This window comes from Anabrus simplex, chromosome 1, assembly GCF_040414725.1.
Source record: "Anabrus simplex isolate iqAnaSimp1 chromosome 1, ASM4041472v1, whole genome shotgun sequence".
In the NCBI taxonomy this organism is placed as follows: domain Eukaryota; kingdom Metazoa; phylum Arthropoda; class Insecta; order Orthoptera; family Tettigoniidae; genus Anabrus; species Anabrus simplex.
The window spans coordinates 1,015,857,545-1,015,874,912 of record NC_090265.1 but is presented as its reverse complement, the minus strand read 5'-3'; the positions used below and the strand labels follow the sequence as shown (position 1 = coordinate 1,015,874,912).

General features: G+C 36.5%; 1 protein-coding gene across 1 annotated transcript in view; it reads left to right on the top strand.

Moving 5' to 3' along the window:
• Nucleotides 1–1,283: 1,283 nt before the first annotated feature.
• Nucleotides 1,284–17,368, top strand: part of Su(Tpl) (Suppressor of Triplolethal) — a 471,359-nt gene continuing 455,274 nt past the window's right edge. The window contains exon 1 of the mRNA XM_067149282.2: nt 1,284–1,415. Coding sequence (XP_067005383.2) covers nt 1,284–1,415 — 132 coding nt within the window. The remainder of the gene's footprint in view (nt 1,416–17,368) is intronic.

The window sequence follows — 17,368 nt, the reverse complement described above, 5'->3', positions numbered from 1 at the left end:
AACCAGGCATTCGAAGCTGAAGCGCCCACAACATGGCGATGCGCGAAAGTGTTCAATATTCCGCATAGCATCAGCGCGCTCTGTGAGTCTAGATAAGTAATATTAAAGTCTTTGGTCCTAGACAAAACAGTATACCCTGCTATCCTTTCTCACAGCACATGCAACGTCTCCACTACTGCTGTAGTGCTATAAAAATCGGTTAGCCGCGACGAACGATATTTTGTGCGTATTGCCGCTAAAACATTGTTAATATTTAAAGGAAATGAAAGAAAAAAAATTCCCTGATAAGAATCAGGGCTTGTACAAATTGCTTTTTCTGAAATAATTCCTATAATTCCTGGTTTCAGCTGACTAATATGGAATAAAAATGTAATGTTTTCTGCACAAAGTCGGGGCCTCCTCCCCTGTAAATCTCCGCTACTGCTAGGTTTTTTTTTTCCTATGTAACTGTACATATGATTATTGAAGTGTCCCATATTCACCGTGTGATCAACAGCATACAATACAATACAGTTTTGACAATGCTGATATAGTACGTATTGGTATATAGGCTAGCTCCCATTATCAAACATGATACGCACTACTTTGTCAATTTTTCTTATTTTGGTACATTGCCAAAAAAAAAAAAAGAAAGAGAATACGTAGGCCAACAAAAGCCCTAACAAGCCTAAATTTTCAATTCATAGACCTACCGTAATATTGTTTATACCCACATTAAAAAAAAAAGAGTGTTGTGTAACATGTGTTCAGCAGAAATTTAATGTCTAACATACTGTGAATAAATTGTGGATTTTTAGGTATGCTGCTCTGATATAAGTATATAATAATAATAGTATTGCAACCAAATGGTCATGATATAAGTATATGATAATACGTCACCAAATCGAGAGGTCTCGAGTTCGTCTTCCAAGGATATACCGATTCAAATTATTTATACTTTATTTCAGTGTTTTCTTTAGAAAATTATAACATCTCTCAATTATGGTACAATGCCGTACCTGGTTTATCCCACTTTCGTTGAAAAGAAATGTGTTAAGTTGTCAAGGAAGTTGCAAGCATTCACTGTTAGTGTGTTCTATATCGTGCTGCTATCTGCAGCATAGAAACTCTAAGCAATCCAATAATAATTTGGGAATTGTATCATTATGTCATTGCTTTAGAAAATATAAGTTTAATTTTTTGTTTAGTTTAGTTGAGGTTTCATTTTACATTTGTCCCCTAATTAATCTCTCAATTGTTTTCCCGACGTCAGCTGGTGTTCAAGTACAAACTAGGAGACAGAAATGGCGGCGCTTGTGCAAGGTGTTCAGTATGGTTTGTCATCGCAGGAAAATTTTATTGAAAATAAGTCTTTGATATTTGTGAAACTTACGGATTCAGCGTATCGTGCTATTGAAGATTACTTAAGAAATAAGGCAAGTTTTAACATATTGTCATTCCTTTGGTGTTGTGCGTGGAAAGAAAATTGTTATAATCGTCTGCTGAGACGAGTCGCCATATTTTGAAATGGTGTCTCTTACTTATGTGGCTAAATAATTATCTTCTTAGCATTATGATATGTTGTCGACTGCATATACTTGAGCCCTGTTCGTTTGATTGGTGTAGTAGTATAATTATTATGACCAACGACTGATAGATAACATACGCCACGTCAACAAGTAGGTACTCAAATTAGGTTGGAATATGCTTCTGCCTGCTTATTTTAAAAACGGATATAGTCTTTAAACCGTAATTTTGTTGGCAGTGACACGTTATACTGTGTTCCATTGCAGAAAATGTAATTGAACTGGTGTATAAAAATTGGTATCTTCTGGTGGAAACCTGTGTTGACATCGACAGTGGTTCGAGTTGCGTTCAGACATGTATTATCAACTGCTTTCTACGATGATATTCTACTATTTAAGTCATGGCGTGTGTAGTTAAGCGTGTATTCTATTCTAGAGAGTTCATATTCACAATGTGGCAAGAGACATCATTGAATTCCTTCGTTTTGATGCAATTGCACATACGAGAGAATTTGTCGTCTTACAAATTGTGTTTACAATGCCTCAATTCTTCCTTTTTGAATGGATAGGGAAGAGCTTTCTACGTATTTATCACAAGCAACAGAACATATGGCTTTGTTGTTGTTGTTGTTGTTGTGCCTAATTTATCTACATGCATCACACAGCCTGTTTCTAGGAAGGATTATGTTAATACCTGGTATCAAGTTTTGCTGTAAATTTTGTTCATGTAGGCTAGCAGTAAGTTAGTTTTTCTACCCATTGTTTATGAAAGTCGAGAGATAGTAGTCTTTACAAGATTGTTGTTAGAGTTCTAATTGGGTATAAGATTATTAGGCACATGCTAGGTTAAGTCAACTTGTAATATGACTGTTAATCATTCCATAACATTTGACTTTGAAATATTTCCATTGAAAATTGGAGTTATGGTTCTTAGGATATATCTTGCTTACCTTGTCAGCTCATGAACTTGGTACCTTTGATTGTATTGTCTGCATTCTTGGAAGACATGTCATATTTTCTTGAAATATAGTATTTCATTTGAAGACTTCTGCCACTGTAGCATTAATTTCACTTAGCTCGATGCCAGTTATGCTAATGATGGAACAATCTACGAGTTTTGTTTGTAAACTTTTGTTGACATTTAGCGGAAATACTGATTATTTTAATTGCATCTAATTATGTAGTGTTGCTGGATTGTTTTGGGTAAATTACTTTTATGTTGCATACTGAAAGGCTCATTTTTATGGTAATTAGTAATCCTGGGCATCTTTAATGTTTGAAAATAAGTTTAGCCTAGATAGTATGTAGGGGGGAGAAGGTTATGTATTAACTGAGCATTTCTTGCATTCATTTGACAGCTGTAAATTTATTTATATTTTTTTCCCCCTTGTGATCTTCAAGAAAAGTTACTTTACAGAAGATTTGAGTTGTCATAATTGTGGTAGTTGGGGGCCCAGGTTGATCAATAGGTCCCTGTCTGTTGTTGCATTATTTTTTTAAAATTCTTTTAACTTTTTAGAGGAATTGTATTGGAATTGTTTCTCCGGCTCTCTTTTAGTAGCCCAATTTAGTCTTGTTAAATATAGGTAATAATTAGTGTAGAGATAAGGTGAGAGAGTAGTTGTAAATGTGTCAGTACACTTAATGAATCATCAGATTTTGTTATGTATATAGAGCTGTGTCCCCTAAGTATAGAGGATATAATCTCTTTCTTATTTTGTTATTGATGCTGGACATTCAGCCTACCATTCAGTTTTGGTCTCAGGTGTTCTCTAAATTCAGTTTGTCATAATTCTGGCATATTGTTAAAGACCTTGGTTAGATCTCATGCCATAGGCTGTGGTTAGGAGGCTAGGGCATTCTGTTTTTCCATTGCACAGAATACTTTTCCTTTTTTGTCCCTCATTCTTAATGGACTTTAAATAATTTTTTTGAGTAATGGAGCTGATAATATAGATCTTAACATTCAAAATGAAACATTTGAAATAATGAACATATCTTGGAGGGCAGTACTTGTCCAAAATATTTTGCTCTGATTTAGAATATCATCAGCTGAGTTGTGTATCATGTATACTTAGAAAAATTGTCATGAATACATTTATTTATCCTTTTAATCTGTCTGATGAAGCAGAATGTGTAACCTTTCATTTTGAGACATTTTGCACGGAATGGAATATGCTTTTATGTAGGAAATTAATACCTCGTGGGTTCAAGTAAAAAAATACCAGCATAGGTAGGTTTCGAGTAGAGATTAATGAGTCACCACTTATCTGCATTTAGGGCAGTCACCCAGGTGACAGATAACTGTTGTTTACCTAGTCTTAAATAATTGCAAAGAATTTGGAAATGTATTGAACATCTCCCTTGGTAAATTATTCCAATCCCTTACTCCTCTTCCTGTAAACTAATATTTGCTCCAGTGTGTCCTCTTAAACTCAATTTTCTCTTCTTATTGCGATCTTTCCTGCTTTTCAAAACACCACTCAAACTTATTCATCTACTAATGTAATTCTGTGTTATTTCTCCACTGGCAACTCGTCTCCTTTGACAAACAGGAAAATGTTCCCTTTTTTTTTTCCTTTAGGGACTTGTGTCTTCTAAGCTGCTGTTATAACTCATTTCTATTTAAAATTATTTTATATAGGCCTACCCTCTAATCTTGAATTTGGGCACTAGAGTTATAGTTAAATACCGGTATGCCTTAAGTACTGTACGCGCACTTTTTAGTGATAGATTTTTGTACTTGGTGAGGAGTGAGAAGGGAGCAATGCCGGTTCCGGTAAATACTGCCAACTGAATGGAAATGAACTTTGAATTGAATCAATAATATGATCAATCGATATGAATGTTCTAAATCTTTATTATCTTAACGCCAACAACTGTGTCACACACACAATATATAATACTATATAATATTTCCCGATGCGAAACGTGTTCCTAGCATGAATTCTATAGTTTGGCTTTGCTGTGTAAAAACAACAGTACGAGTACATAAAGTGTACGCCAGATGTCGCACAGCGATGATAAGCGATTCTTAGTTTGTGTTTCATAGGTTGCCAATACAAATCTCGAAGATAACCGTAGTCGACCGATTCAGCACTAGGGTGTAAATCTATCGCTAAAAAGTGCGCAGATAGTAATTCAATTTCTCGAACATTGCTGCTGAAAATAGGTTGCATTAATTCTCTAGATGTGACATTTTGTTGTTGACCTTGACTGGTCTTTCATGATAAACGTACTATACCATTTCTTACTTTTTTATCTGCATGCATTTTTCCATGAAAACACTGTCATCTGAATTTAGGATAGTAGTGGAGGAAATTCTTAAAAGTGAATTTTTCTTGTAACGCCTAGAATTTATACCTTGGTACCTTAAAGCTTATTGTTATGGAAGAAACTATCTCGTCTGGTGGAAAGGCATGCCTTTTTAAGATTGTGACTAATATACTGTTGATTTTCCAGGCAAGCATTTTTTCCCAAACGTAGTACAGCGGTACTTAACTTGGGGAGATTTTATCTCCACTTTGTGAATATGCATCCCTGGGAATTTTGAAATACAAAGTAAAGTTCCTATGAGGAACCCACGGTTCTTTTTCTCCATTTGATAATGCCATTATTAAAGAAGTTGGAGAGTAGCCTATATGCTTCTCAGTGTAAAAAAGAAAAATGTTTGCTTATTTTACTTGCAATAAAAGAATCAAGCAAATTATGATTTGCTAATAAGTTAATGTGCAGAATATTGCTAACAAGAAACCCAGCCCACTTCAAGGTCGTGGAAATGCACTGTACTTATTATTGTTGCAATTTCCACGTTATCTTAGTTTGCATGCACAATATTAGCTGCTAATGGAAAATCACATCTGCAGGAGGATGGAATGTTTGCCTTTGGATGGTGGGAAAAGTAGAAAGAGAATCTTCCCCTGAATAGGAAGTAGATAATCATTGTCAGAGTGCACAAAATGCAAATGCAGTCTTTTAACTTGCATCATGAGCATGAAATGAACGAGTCGCTGCCCTGATTATAAAAGTTTGCTTCATCTAATCAAAAAGTGAACTCCCGTGGTGTGGTAAACCATTCGGGTTAAAAGTGTATAACTGATCTTGAGGAATGCATATTGAATAGTCATATTATGCAAATATGGTCATCCTGAATGGTTTCCTATATATGGACAAATGCCTTTCTTACCACTTTGAAGTAAAATTTCCTTCGTTGTCCTGCAGACAAGTTTTTCCATTAGCAGCTAATATTGCAGATATGGGAACAAGACAGAGTGGCATGTCCACCGATAAGAACATTGTGCTTTCTTGGTCTCGAAATGAGGTACGGTAGGTTCATCATAAGAGTTGCAGATCATTGCTGATGCAGTAAGGAAAAATGTCACTTATGATGGAAGTTGCAGAGAAAACTTAAAAAAAACATGACATTCTACGATTCCTCTGCTTTAAGAATTGTGGACAATATGAGAAACATCGAGCTGTGAAAATCAGAACATGGCTAGTCCAAGTCAATTTGAGGGAGGTTGGTTCTGCTGTGTTCTGGATGTCTCAGACCAACTGTTCTTATTCTCTAGGGTGTGAACCTGGAAGGGAGTCTATTCTCTGAAGAGAATTAAAGATAGTCTGCAAATATTCCCAGGTCTCATGTGGTAACCTAACCTTATTTTGAGATGACTCTAAAGATGTGCTGTCTTGTGTTATTGGGTCATTGTAATTGGCTATAGGTGTACTTCTTATCCTAAAGGTTCTAGACGTGAGTTGAGGCATAGTTTGTGTGCATTAAGGAATACTTGAATATGTGATATACTGTAGAGTAAAGCACATCTTCTGGTGATCTTAAAGATGTAGTGGTTAAACGGACTTGCAAGTGCGTAGCATTATCTCCATATTAGTTTTATAAAAGTCCTTAAAACAAGGCATGTATGCACCAAACTTTCCTTGAAGTCCGCCTTGGCTCTCTCTGACGTAAAAATTGTTCCTGTACTTACGTATGAGTTAGACCTGAGATGAACTACCAAGACCTGCTCTCCTGTACACTTTTTGAAGACTGCTGTCATTAAAGTGTTGTATACATACTTGCTGCAGAGTCCTTACTTGAAGTAAGAATGAAGCTCATCATGTTCTCCACACCCACCTGGAAGAAAGGCAGGGGAAAAGAGAGATCTGGCTAGAATTCTACTTGAACAAAGGCATGATGACCCAATCATGGTCCAGTATAAACCAAGACCTCTTGGCACTTTGCGATGTTGCCGGTGGTGCATAGGTATTACTATAAAATTGCAAATTGAACACCTTCCATGAACCAGATGGAAACTGTCTGTTATTGACTAAATCTTTTACTGATATCCCATTATTAACTGCTCGGAACATGAGTGGTCAGTTACATTTATTTTCCACCAACTGAACTTTTATCTGCTCAATTTGTACACATAATTAACATGTAATACATAGTATTGGCAGGCTGATTGGATGTTAACATTTGATAAGGTTAATTTGTCAGTAGAGTTTAATATGACTAGTTTTCAGCTCAGTTCTTGGTGTTGATGTTGAAACCTAGTATGGACTGAATTTATTTGTGAGGTACTAGGTGGGGAAACTTAGACTAGGTTCAGTTTTAACCAATATTTTTACCAGAACATTTTTGTTTGGGTTCCCCGTTTTAACAGTACAAATGATAGGATGGTACAATTCTCAAAGCTTCATTTACAGTATTTCCATATCCAAGTTAGTGACAAAGGGCAAGTAGGTTATCAGAGTATCATAGATTCATACATACTGTAGACTAGAATAAGTATGCAGCACTATTGATCATGTCACAACTCCTTGAAATGAATCTGTAACAAATATGTATTTTGAAGTATTGGTTTGCACTTTTGTATCAAGAGGATTTCATCTAACTGATAGCCCCACAAACCTAACCTTGTCTGTGTGTTAATTTTTATGGAGAATCTGTAACTATATACCATAGTTTGTGTGTTCAGTGGTAAATTGTCTGTTGTGCTGTTTTCAATGCGTGTACTAAAATCCGATGGTAGCTCATAGACTTGACTTAAAGGAAATTTTATGTGTGGAAGTACAGTAAGTTTTTTTGACAATGCATGAGAGTTTATGCTTTTAATCTCTTGTAGATTATTTGTATAGATTGTTACATTCAGTATACAGTATAGATATGCCTACATTAGCCACATACTATCTAAATAACTTGTATCTCTAGTACTAGTGTTCAGTATAATTTAGACATTACAGTATCATTACATCAGTATGATTACAAGTCTGTTCATAATCTCCTTAAAGAGATTAGTATCAAATAAATAATGCAATGGTCAGAAGCCTATGTGACATCACAACACCTCCCCATCAAAGATTAAGGCGATTAGGAGGTATGACGACTCGCCCACTTCTGCTTGTCTTGCATTCTCGTGCTGGGAACTGATATGATGGATTTTTAGGGTAACAGCTACTTGGTTTTGATCGATTATCTTTTGCGCGAGGTAGAAGTGAGACCATTACATAGTAAATCTTCTGCTGACGTCAGTGAACTCCAAGAAATATTCTTTAGATTTGGTACCCTATTCGTATCTGACAATGTACCATTTGTGTCTTGGGAATCCCGACAGTTTTATGCCTCCAAAGATATAACACTAATCACAAGCACTCCTCACTATGCTTGAAGCAATAACATGGCTGAGAAGGCCATTGCAATAAGCAAAAAAAAAAAAAAAAAAAAAAAAAAAAGTTTGAATGTGCGGAGGATCACGGTGACTATCGTGAAGTGATTCTGCGTTATAATAATACACCACTCTCGGGCATCAGTGTTGCACTGTCCCAAATGTTAAATTGCTGAAGGGGCAGGACAAAATTACCTATAACGTAGGAAGCTCTCTTCCTGGTAGTGCAGGATGTATATGTTTAGGCAAGAAACAACTAGACTGTTATTTCTCTTGAACTGTATCAGTATGCTATGTTGGAAGATGCATTCTTTACATTTTGCATGCCATTTGGTACCTAATGGTACTAGCCAAGAAATATAATTTGAGCTGTTTTTATTTCTTTCATTTAAGGCCCTTAATTGAAAAGAATTCTCCAAATAGGTACCAAAATTCATGCAGCAAAATATTACAGGGAGGGTGGAAAATATGTATAGTACTATAATATGCCTGCTGCAATACCTTTAATAACAGTTGTTATAGGCCTATTCAAGTATAATAAATACCTACTAGGTGCAAATAATCAGATGCTTCGGTTATCAAAATTATTTCTATGGGAAGCTAATATTTCTGTTACATGGGTGACAGAATTAAAAAAAAAAAAAACACCAAAAAATTATATTCTACAATGAATGTAGTAATTCTGCGAGTTAGACCTGAGCCTTCCGATACGCATGAACGACCAGATGCATACATCATTTTCACTGCCAAGAATCTTGATTCACCAGTGAGTGCATACTTGTGCAATTGAGTAGCCAACATTGTGTGTCTCATTTGCTAGTTTTAACAAGTATGAGTTTAAGTAAACAGCTTGGTATGTCACATAAAAGAAATATTATGTCTCTGGGGAAGCTATGAATGATTTGTTATACAAATAATCAGTCATCACTGATCTGTATTTAGGGCAGTGGCCCAGGTAGCAGATTCCCCATCTGTTGTTTACCTAGTCTTTTCTTAAATAATTTCAAAGAATTTGGAAATTTATCAAACATCTCCCATGGTAAATTATTCCAATCCATGACTCCTCTTCCCCCAATTTGTCCTCTGAATTCCAACTTTATCTTTGTATTGTGATCTTTCTTGCATTTAAAAACACCACTCAAATGTATTCGTCTACTAATGTCTTCCATGCTTGCTCTCCTCTGACAGCTTGGGACGTCCTACTTATTACAAGGTACTAACTTCATAATTGTTCCATATTGACTGTGAGATTTGAGGATTTCCACCTTTTCAATACTATTCTAATCACACTTGGACATTAAATTACATTATCAAAATTAGCTGTATGTGTTTCATCTCATGGGAGGCATCTTCTGCTGCTTGTTAATGGTTTAGATTAAAATAAACATAACAAACATTAACAAATAATACAGAATAGTCCAAAATATTTAAAATTTGTAAAACTTAACAAGCATGCCCCTGAGGGGCATCAGACAAGAGGACACCCGTTTTCGAATTCTGCATTTTATGCATTTCACAGCAGTCTGTTACCTGTAATAATACAATGCGGTTGTTTTTCCTTCGACTTTGAAGAGTCCTCCCTCTTCAATTAGGATCAATTGTCATCTCCACAAGTGTGTGTGTGTGTGTGTGTGTGTTGTCAGCAAGAATATCATGAATAATGGATTCATATTAACCAAATGAAGGGACAATTTTTCTTTAAGGAAAGATTTTTAAAGTGTATTTTAAATGTAACATGAAGAGACAGATTGTGTTTTTCTGTTCTTAAGACTCTAATCATTAGTTCCAAGCTCCAGTTTTTATTTCAAGTCTTTCCAGCCCAAACTTTGCAACATATTTGTATTGCTACTCTCTTGTTAGAAATCACCCAGAACAAATTGAGCTGCTTTTCTTTGAATTTTTTCCAGTTCTTGAAGGAAGTAATTCTGGTGAGGATCCCATATGCTGGATCCATACTCTAGAAACTTATGTCCTCTCCTTAACACTCCTACTATAACTCCTAAATACCCTTATAACCATGTGCAGAGATGTGTACTCTCTATTTACAATCCTGTTTGTGTGATTACCCCAATGAAGATCTTTCCTTATATTAACACGTAGGTACTTACAGTGATCCCTATAAGAAACTTGCACCTCATCAATGCAGTAATTAAAACTGAGAGTTTTCCTATTAAGTGAAACTCACAACCTGACTTTTAACCCAATTTATCATCATACCATTGCATGCTGTCCATCTCACACCATTGTTGGTTTTTTTTGCTCACAATCTTGTAACTTATTACCGGTACTCTATACAGTAGACCATCATCTGCAAAAAGCCTTATCTCTGATTCCAATTCTTTACTCATATCATTTATATACTTAAGAAAACATGGTCCAATAATACTGCCTTGAATTCCCCTGTTAATGAATACAGTTTCAGATAATGCTTCACCTACTCTAATTATCTGAATTCTAGTTTCGAGAAATATAGCCACCCATTCGGTCACTTTTCTGTGTAGTCCAATTGCACTCATTTTTGCAAGTAATCTCCCATGATCTATCCTATCAGATGCCTTGGGTAGGTGAATTGTGACACATTCCATTTGACCTACCGAATCTAGGATATTTGCTATGATTCTTACTAGAATCTACATGTTGAACTTTAGTGGAATATACTTTCCTAAACCCGATGTGTCATCTATCAAAACCAGTTATTAAATTTGCAAACATTCCTAATATAATCAGAAATAATGTTCCTGAAGCTTACATGTAACACATCAAACTGACTGGCCTGTAAATTTTGGTCCATTCATTTGGTATAGCTCCTTCATGCAAACAGTAATCAAATAAGTAACCTACTTTAGAAATTGTATTATAGTAGGTTCGAACCCCACTGTCGGCAGCCCTGCAAATGGTTTTCCGTGGTTTCCCATTTTCACACCAGGCAAATGCTGGGGCTGTACCTTAATTAAGGCTACGGCCGCTTCCTTCCCACTCCTAGCACTTTCCTGTCCCATCGTTGCCATAAGACGTATCTATGCTGGTGCGACATAAAGTAACTAGAAAAAAATGCTACTATATCCCAATCCATTGTCTTTAGTATATCCCCTGAAATCTCATCAATTCGAGCTGCTTTTCTAGTTTTCAACATTTGTATCTTATTTAAATGTATTTTTTCGTAGGTAAATTCCATTATTTCGTTATTGTTAGGCACCACCTTTATCTGGACATTTTTGTTGTAAACAACAATCTTTACACACTGATGACTGAATACATTGCATTCTGTAGATCCTCACATACACACTTCCCTTGTTCATTAATGATTCCTGGAATGTCCTTCTTGGAATCCGTTTCTGCCTTAAAGTACCTATGCATACCCTTCCGTTTTTCACTAAAATTGGTATGACTGCCATTTATGCTTGCTATCATGTTATCTTTAGCTGACTTCTTTGCTAGATTCAATTTCCTATTTCTCCTTACTTCCACAACCATTTCTAACTATTTCCTCCAGTGTATACATTCTTCTTAGTCTTTTCACTTCTGTTATAATATAGTGGGTCTTTACCATTCCTTACCCACTTTAAAGGTATATGCCGTTTTCAGATTCCTCAACAATTGCTGAAAACCCATCCCACAGTCTGTTTACATTTTTATTTACTGTTTTCCACCAATCATAATTACTTTTAAAAACTCCGTCATGGCTGTGTTATCAGCAATATGGTACTACCTAATAGTCCTACTTCTACGACCATCCTTTCTATCACATTTATTTTTAATTTCGACAAAAACAGCTTCGTGATCACTAATACCATCTATTACTTCAGTTTCTCTATAGTGCTCATCTGGTTTTACCAGCACTGCATACATTCTTCCCTCTCTCCAGAGAAGCACGGTACTATTTGAAATAATTGAATGGCTATATTAGTATGACTGTTCCATCTGTCACCCACCAGAACCCATTCAACACTGGTTTTTCATGAAATCATTCTGGCTTTTCTATAAGTAATAAATCATGTAGGCCCTAACAAATGTGGACCTGTGTAGATTTTCTGGTGAGCCTCTAACATTCTATTTTTATTTGTGTCCCTGACCAACTTTATATTATTATGAAGAGATTCTGTGGATTATGTGATCCGTTAAGAAAAAGGAGTCAGAAACCTGATTTGAATTGAAGTAAAATTTATCAAAGTAAAGGAAAACTTCAGAATAGGGATTTTACTTATAAACCTAGAGAGCTAGGATGAAATAATTATGCACAAATTTGCAAATTAATGAGAAGAGAGCCCCATTTGAAGTGAACACATTATAAACTTAATGATATGGGTAAAAACCTTTTACACTAAATACATCCATTTGTGGTACTTGTATTTACAACAGTTAAAATTAATTACTGAACATAGGTTTGTGTGAATCATTGTAGGTCCAGTAACCATTCCACACCCACACGCACTAAACATGCGAAGCAGAGTGAATAAAAAATATTATATGAAGACACGTTACGGCAGGAATCGTAACAGCATGACGTGAATCAGTCAGCGGCTCACGGGCTTGACCTGAGAGCACAGGTCAGTTACCTGAGTCACCGCAGAGAAGCCTGGCTCACCCAGTCAAAACACGTAACGTAAATAACATACACACCACATGACACATATTCATAATACTAATAAACGTGGTATATGCATTGTAATACTATACTGCATGTATACACTTGTTCCAAGCCGTAGGAATCTCTTCCTGCGGTTCACTGATGTATTTCGCACAGTTCACTGCCTTTATGATCGATTTTGCTGGTTATCCACAAACAAAACTTTCTGAAAAAATACGTGGAAATACAAATGAACTTAGCATATCGAAAGGGCCATGAAGATCAGCCGAATCTCTCGTATCTCTTGACAAAGAAAGAAGGAAAGAAAGAAAAGTTACGATAGAATGTTCAAATAAACTAGAATATAATAATAATAATAATAAACATATTTCAGCAGTATATTATTCTCATTTGTAATAATGAGGTCACTAATAATAATTACTAACCTCATTCCGTGCCCATGTACGAATTGCTGTGAGAATTTGAAGTTCACACTATATCGTTCCTCCTCTTGGATCTTTCATTAAGTCATTTCTGTTAATAACAAATTGAGCATACTCCTTACACCACCTACCTATTCTGGATGGGTCAAAACTGGCTAAAAACTGCCAGGGAGTCAAATACATACATGGGTTGTAAAGATACTTCAATCACAATCAAATCGCTTGACTTATCGACACCTTTGCAACAGAGGTATCATGAACTGTGATGCAATTATTTTTATTTATTGCCAGACAGTGGCAATTAAAATGTGATCCAAAGTATTTCTCTCTTAAGGACCATTTGCAGTCAATAGGTGAAAGAAACAGCTTTCACACAAAAAATTATCACGGCTCCTCAGGCGAAGTCAATAAAAAAACATTGCTCCCAACAATCTTCATAGAGACTGCATCCTCAGAAATCAGAGATGCCAGTGAACCAAGGCTGGCAGAAAAGTAAACAAATATGGAACACAAGGAAGTAAGAAAGGAGTTGCCATAGTTACGGAAACAAATAAACTTGAGTCATAAAGTAAGTAAAATAAGAGCAAAATCCCGAAATAAACATATTACTTGGCTTAGGAAGCCGGAAACAGTGCAACAAAATAAGAATGACAAAAGCAAAAATCCATAAGATACTGAAAAGTAACACAGGTCCAGTAACCATTCCACACCCACATGCACCAAACATGCGAAGCAGAGTGAATAAAAATTATAATATCAAGACACGTTACGACAGGAATCGTAGCAGCATGACGTGAATCAGTCAACGGCTCATGAGCTTGACCTGAGAGCGCAGGTCATTTACCTGTGTTTAAAATATCGTTGAAATCATCAATGTTATGGTCCATTCTTTCAATGTGTGTTCAATGTTCAATGGATAATTTGGATATTTCACCATGATTATATTACTGCAGGCAGTAAATACCATGAAAATAAACTGCTTACTCGTTTCTTTTTAGTCTCTCCCTGCTATACAACGTTTATACAAGGGTCCAGGTCTGTATAAGTAATTCAGTAAATAGCTATAACATATATATACACAGGAGGCTTATATACAGTTTATTAGTAACAAATTATACACAGTTCATTAGTAAGACTGATGAAGAACTATAATAGATGTATTCACAGGAGGCTTATACACAGTTTATTAGTAACAAATTACACATAAAGTGGATTTGAACCCCACTGTCGACAGCCCTGAAGATTGTTTTCCGTGGTTTCTCATTTTCACACTGGGCAAATGCTTTTCCTTAAGGCTGTGGCCACTTCCCACTCCTAGCCCATCGTCGCCATGAGACCTATCTGGCGGTGCGATGTAAACCAAATTTTACAAGATAAAATATTCAAAGCGTACAAAACAGGACAGTTTTGTTTTTATAGATGTGACCTGATATCGAAATACAGAACCCTGTCCAATTTTCCTTTTTTTTATTATATAAGAAAGAAATCCTCTTCAATATGATAGTTCAACAATGTTCCCTTTGAAAGTTTATACAGTAGACAACTGATTTATCTTTTCTTACCAATATTGTTAGTATTATGATTTAGAATATTATTTTCTACATATCCTAAAGAAATCAGTTGTCTTAGGAATGGGTTTCCTTTTCAACAATGCAAGAGGCATTCTTTCATTTTGAAAGAACAATATATATATTTTGGCATAGAAATGAGAAATGCCTATAGAGCTATACCTGCAAAAAGCTCCCACACCCATTCAGACTTGAAACTGATTTCTTCTGTGACGTATGCTGATGACTTGGTGTTTTGGTAGATTGTGCTGAAAGCCTGCAATCTTAGTATCTTGGAGTTTGAACAGAGGTGCATTAAGTACGATACAAAAATGATCATTTCCAAGACTGAATGGATGTTTGTTGGGGAGAAGCATAGAATTTAATGTTGAGTTGGGATTACAAAACTGGAACAGGTAGATCATTTAAAGTACTTAGGTTATGAATTTTTATCAGGACTGTAGTATACTATGTGAAACTGAATCAACATGCAGCAAAGCTCGCAGTTTCAATCAACGATACTGTGTAAGAAAGAATTGAGCTCTTGGGTGAAATTATCTCTAAATCAACTTGTTTTCAGACTGACTGCTGTATGGGAGTGAATGTTGGGCATACTCAGGATATCTTATACATCAGTTGGAAGTAAGACATGAAAGTGGTAAGGATGATTACTGGTACTAACTGGTGGGAATGATGCCTGGAAGATGCTCGAAATGAGTAGATAAAGGCTAAGTTAATATAACTTGATGGATGAGGCTGTGTGTAAAAAATCAGCTTTGATTGTGGATCCTGTGTGGCGAATGGAGCATAGGTTACATTGAAGAATAATGGACTTAGGAGAGCGAGGCCAATGTGACTATAGTCAAGACTCTGTTTTGATTTTAAAGATATGAGGTGTGAAAATAATGAGGCCACAGAGCTAGTTGCAAATAGAGAATTGTGGAGGTGCATAATTAATTTGCGGTGGCTTGCTTACAATGCTGAAAGGCCTAACGGTCTGTAATGAAGATCTATGAATATACACAGGACACTAGGAAAGTTTTGCAATGTGAGTGAACGCTTTAGATGTTTTCAAAATAATTTCCACCACACTCGAAACACTTCTACGTACGTTGAAACCAGTCGCTGAACCAACTCTGCCACTTTTCATTGGTTACATTTTCACACTCTTGATCCCATGCTGCCAGAAGCTCCTCGTCGGATGCAAAACGCTGCCTTTCCAGATTCATCTTCACTTCTGGGAAGAGTGCGAAGTCACATGGGGTACGATCAGGACTGTGTGGAGGGTGATCAATAACAGTCAACCCTGATCTGGCAAGAAAATCCATTCGTTACATTAACACGATGTGCTGGAGCATTGTCGTGATGCAAGACCCAAGTGTTGAGCCATGACCTTGGACGGAGCTGCTTGAGAGACTGGATGACCTGAGGCAGACAAGTCTCACTGTACCACTTCGCAGTAACTGTCCTTTGTATTTCTAGTAAAACCCGAGTCAGGATGCCCCGTTTAGTGAAGAATACTGCAATCATCCTTTTTTTCACTGACCTTGACTTTCGCACAGTCACAGGAGTAGCCTCATCTTCAAACAGCCATGGCTTGTTCTGGGATTTTGTTGGGACATCGTAATAATAAAGCCAAGTTTCGTCACCTGTAACGATGCTATTGACGTTACGCGAAGCCCCATTTTAAACTGTTTTAGCATTTTTCGGCACCTTTTCACTCTCGATGTGCCCTTTGTTCCTCTGAAAGTGAATAGGGCACCCAGAGGGAACAAACCTTTCTAACATGGAGATGGTCGTGTAGAATTGAATTAATAGCTGGTGCAGGGATATGGAGGGTCTCTTCTACCTGCCAATATGTCAATCGCCTCTCTTGCTGCAACATTTTCCTCAGTCACTGATTCAGACGGTCGCCCAGAACGAGGATCGTCTTCAACCCCAAAATTTCCCCTTTGTAACTCTTTGTACCAGTGGAAAATTGTTGTCCGATGTGGATAGTCTTTCCCCAGCACAGGAGTTATTTCCTCCAGGCACTCCTGGTCAACAGTTAATCCTCGAGCAAAATTGTAGCGGATAATTGCGCGATATTCACCTTTAGACCACACTGACATCTTAACTTGCTTGGTAACAACTGGTGTGAAGGTCGCGCGTTGCTGTCTTCTATAGGTGGACCGGCACAAGGTTGCACTTGACAGTTGTAAGTCATGTTGGCACCACTACAAAAATGAAATGAAGAACGTCACCTGTCAGTCAGAATCACCAATCTACTACTTTTTATGTCAGATAGTTACGTATTTTATTCATGTTAATTCGTTTTTAATTCCGTATCGTGCTTATAATCTTTTATTTGCTTATAAAAATGTGAGCATTTTAAAATGTTATAAGGTAGCGAGCCACAAAATATTTTCAGTTGATTGTTGTTGGCAATATGGGTAGTATAGTGGTGCCATCTATATATAGCTTACTATCGTATTGAAGTGTTGCCGTTTCGTCTGTCGCCACTAGCACGTGGTCAGCTGTGATTCGCCCGTTTATGAAAGTTTTGCTTTCGTTGTGAGATAATTGTGAAATTTTATTTATTTTAACGAATGCAGAGCGATGTCTCGTTAACGACAACATAGTCATGAAGTTCGAAGTGATA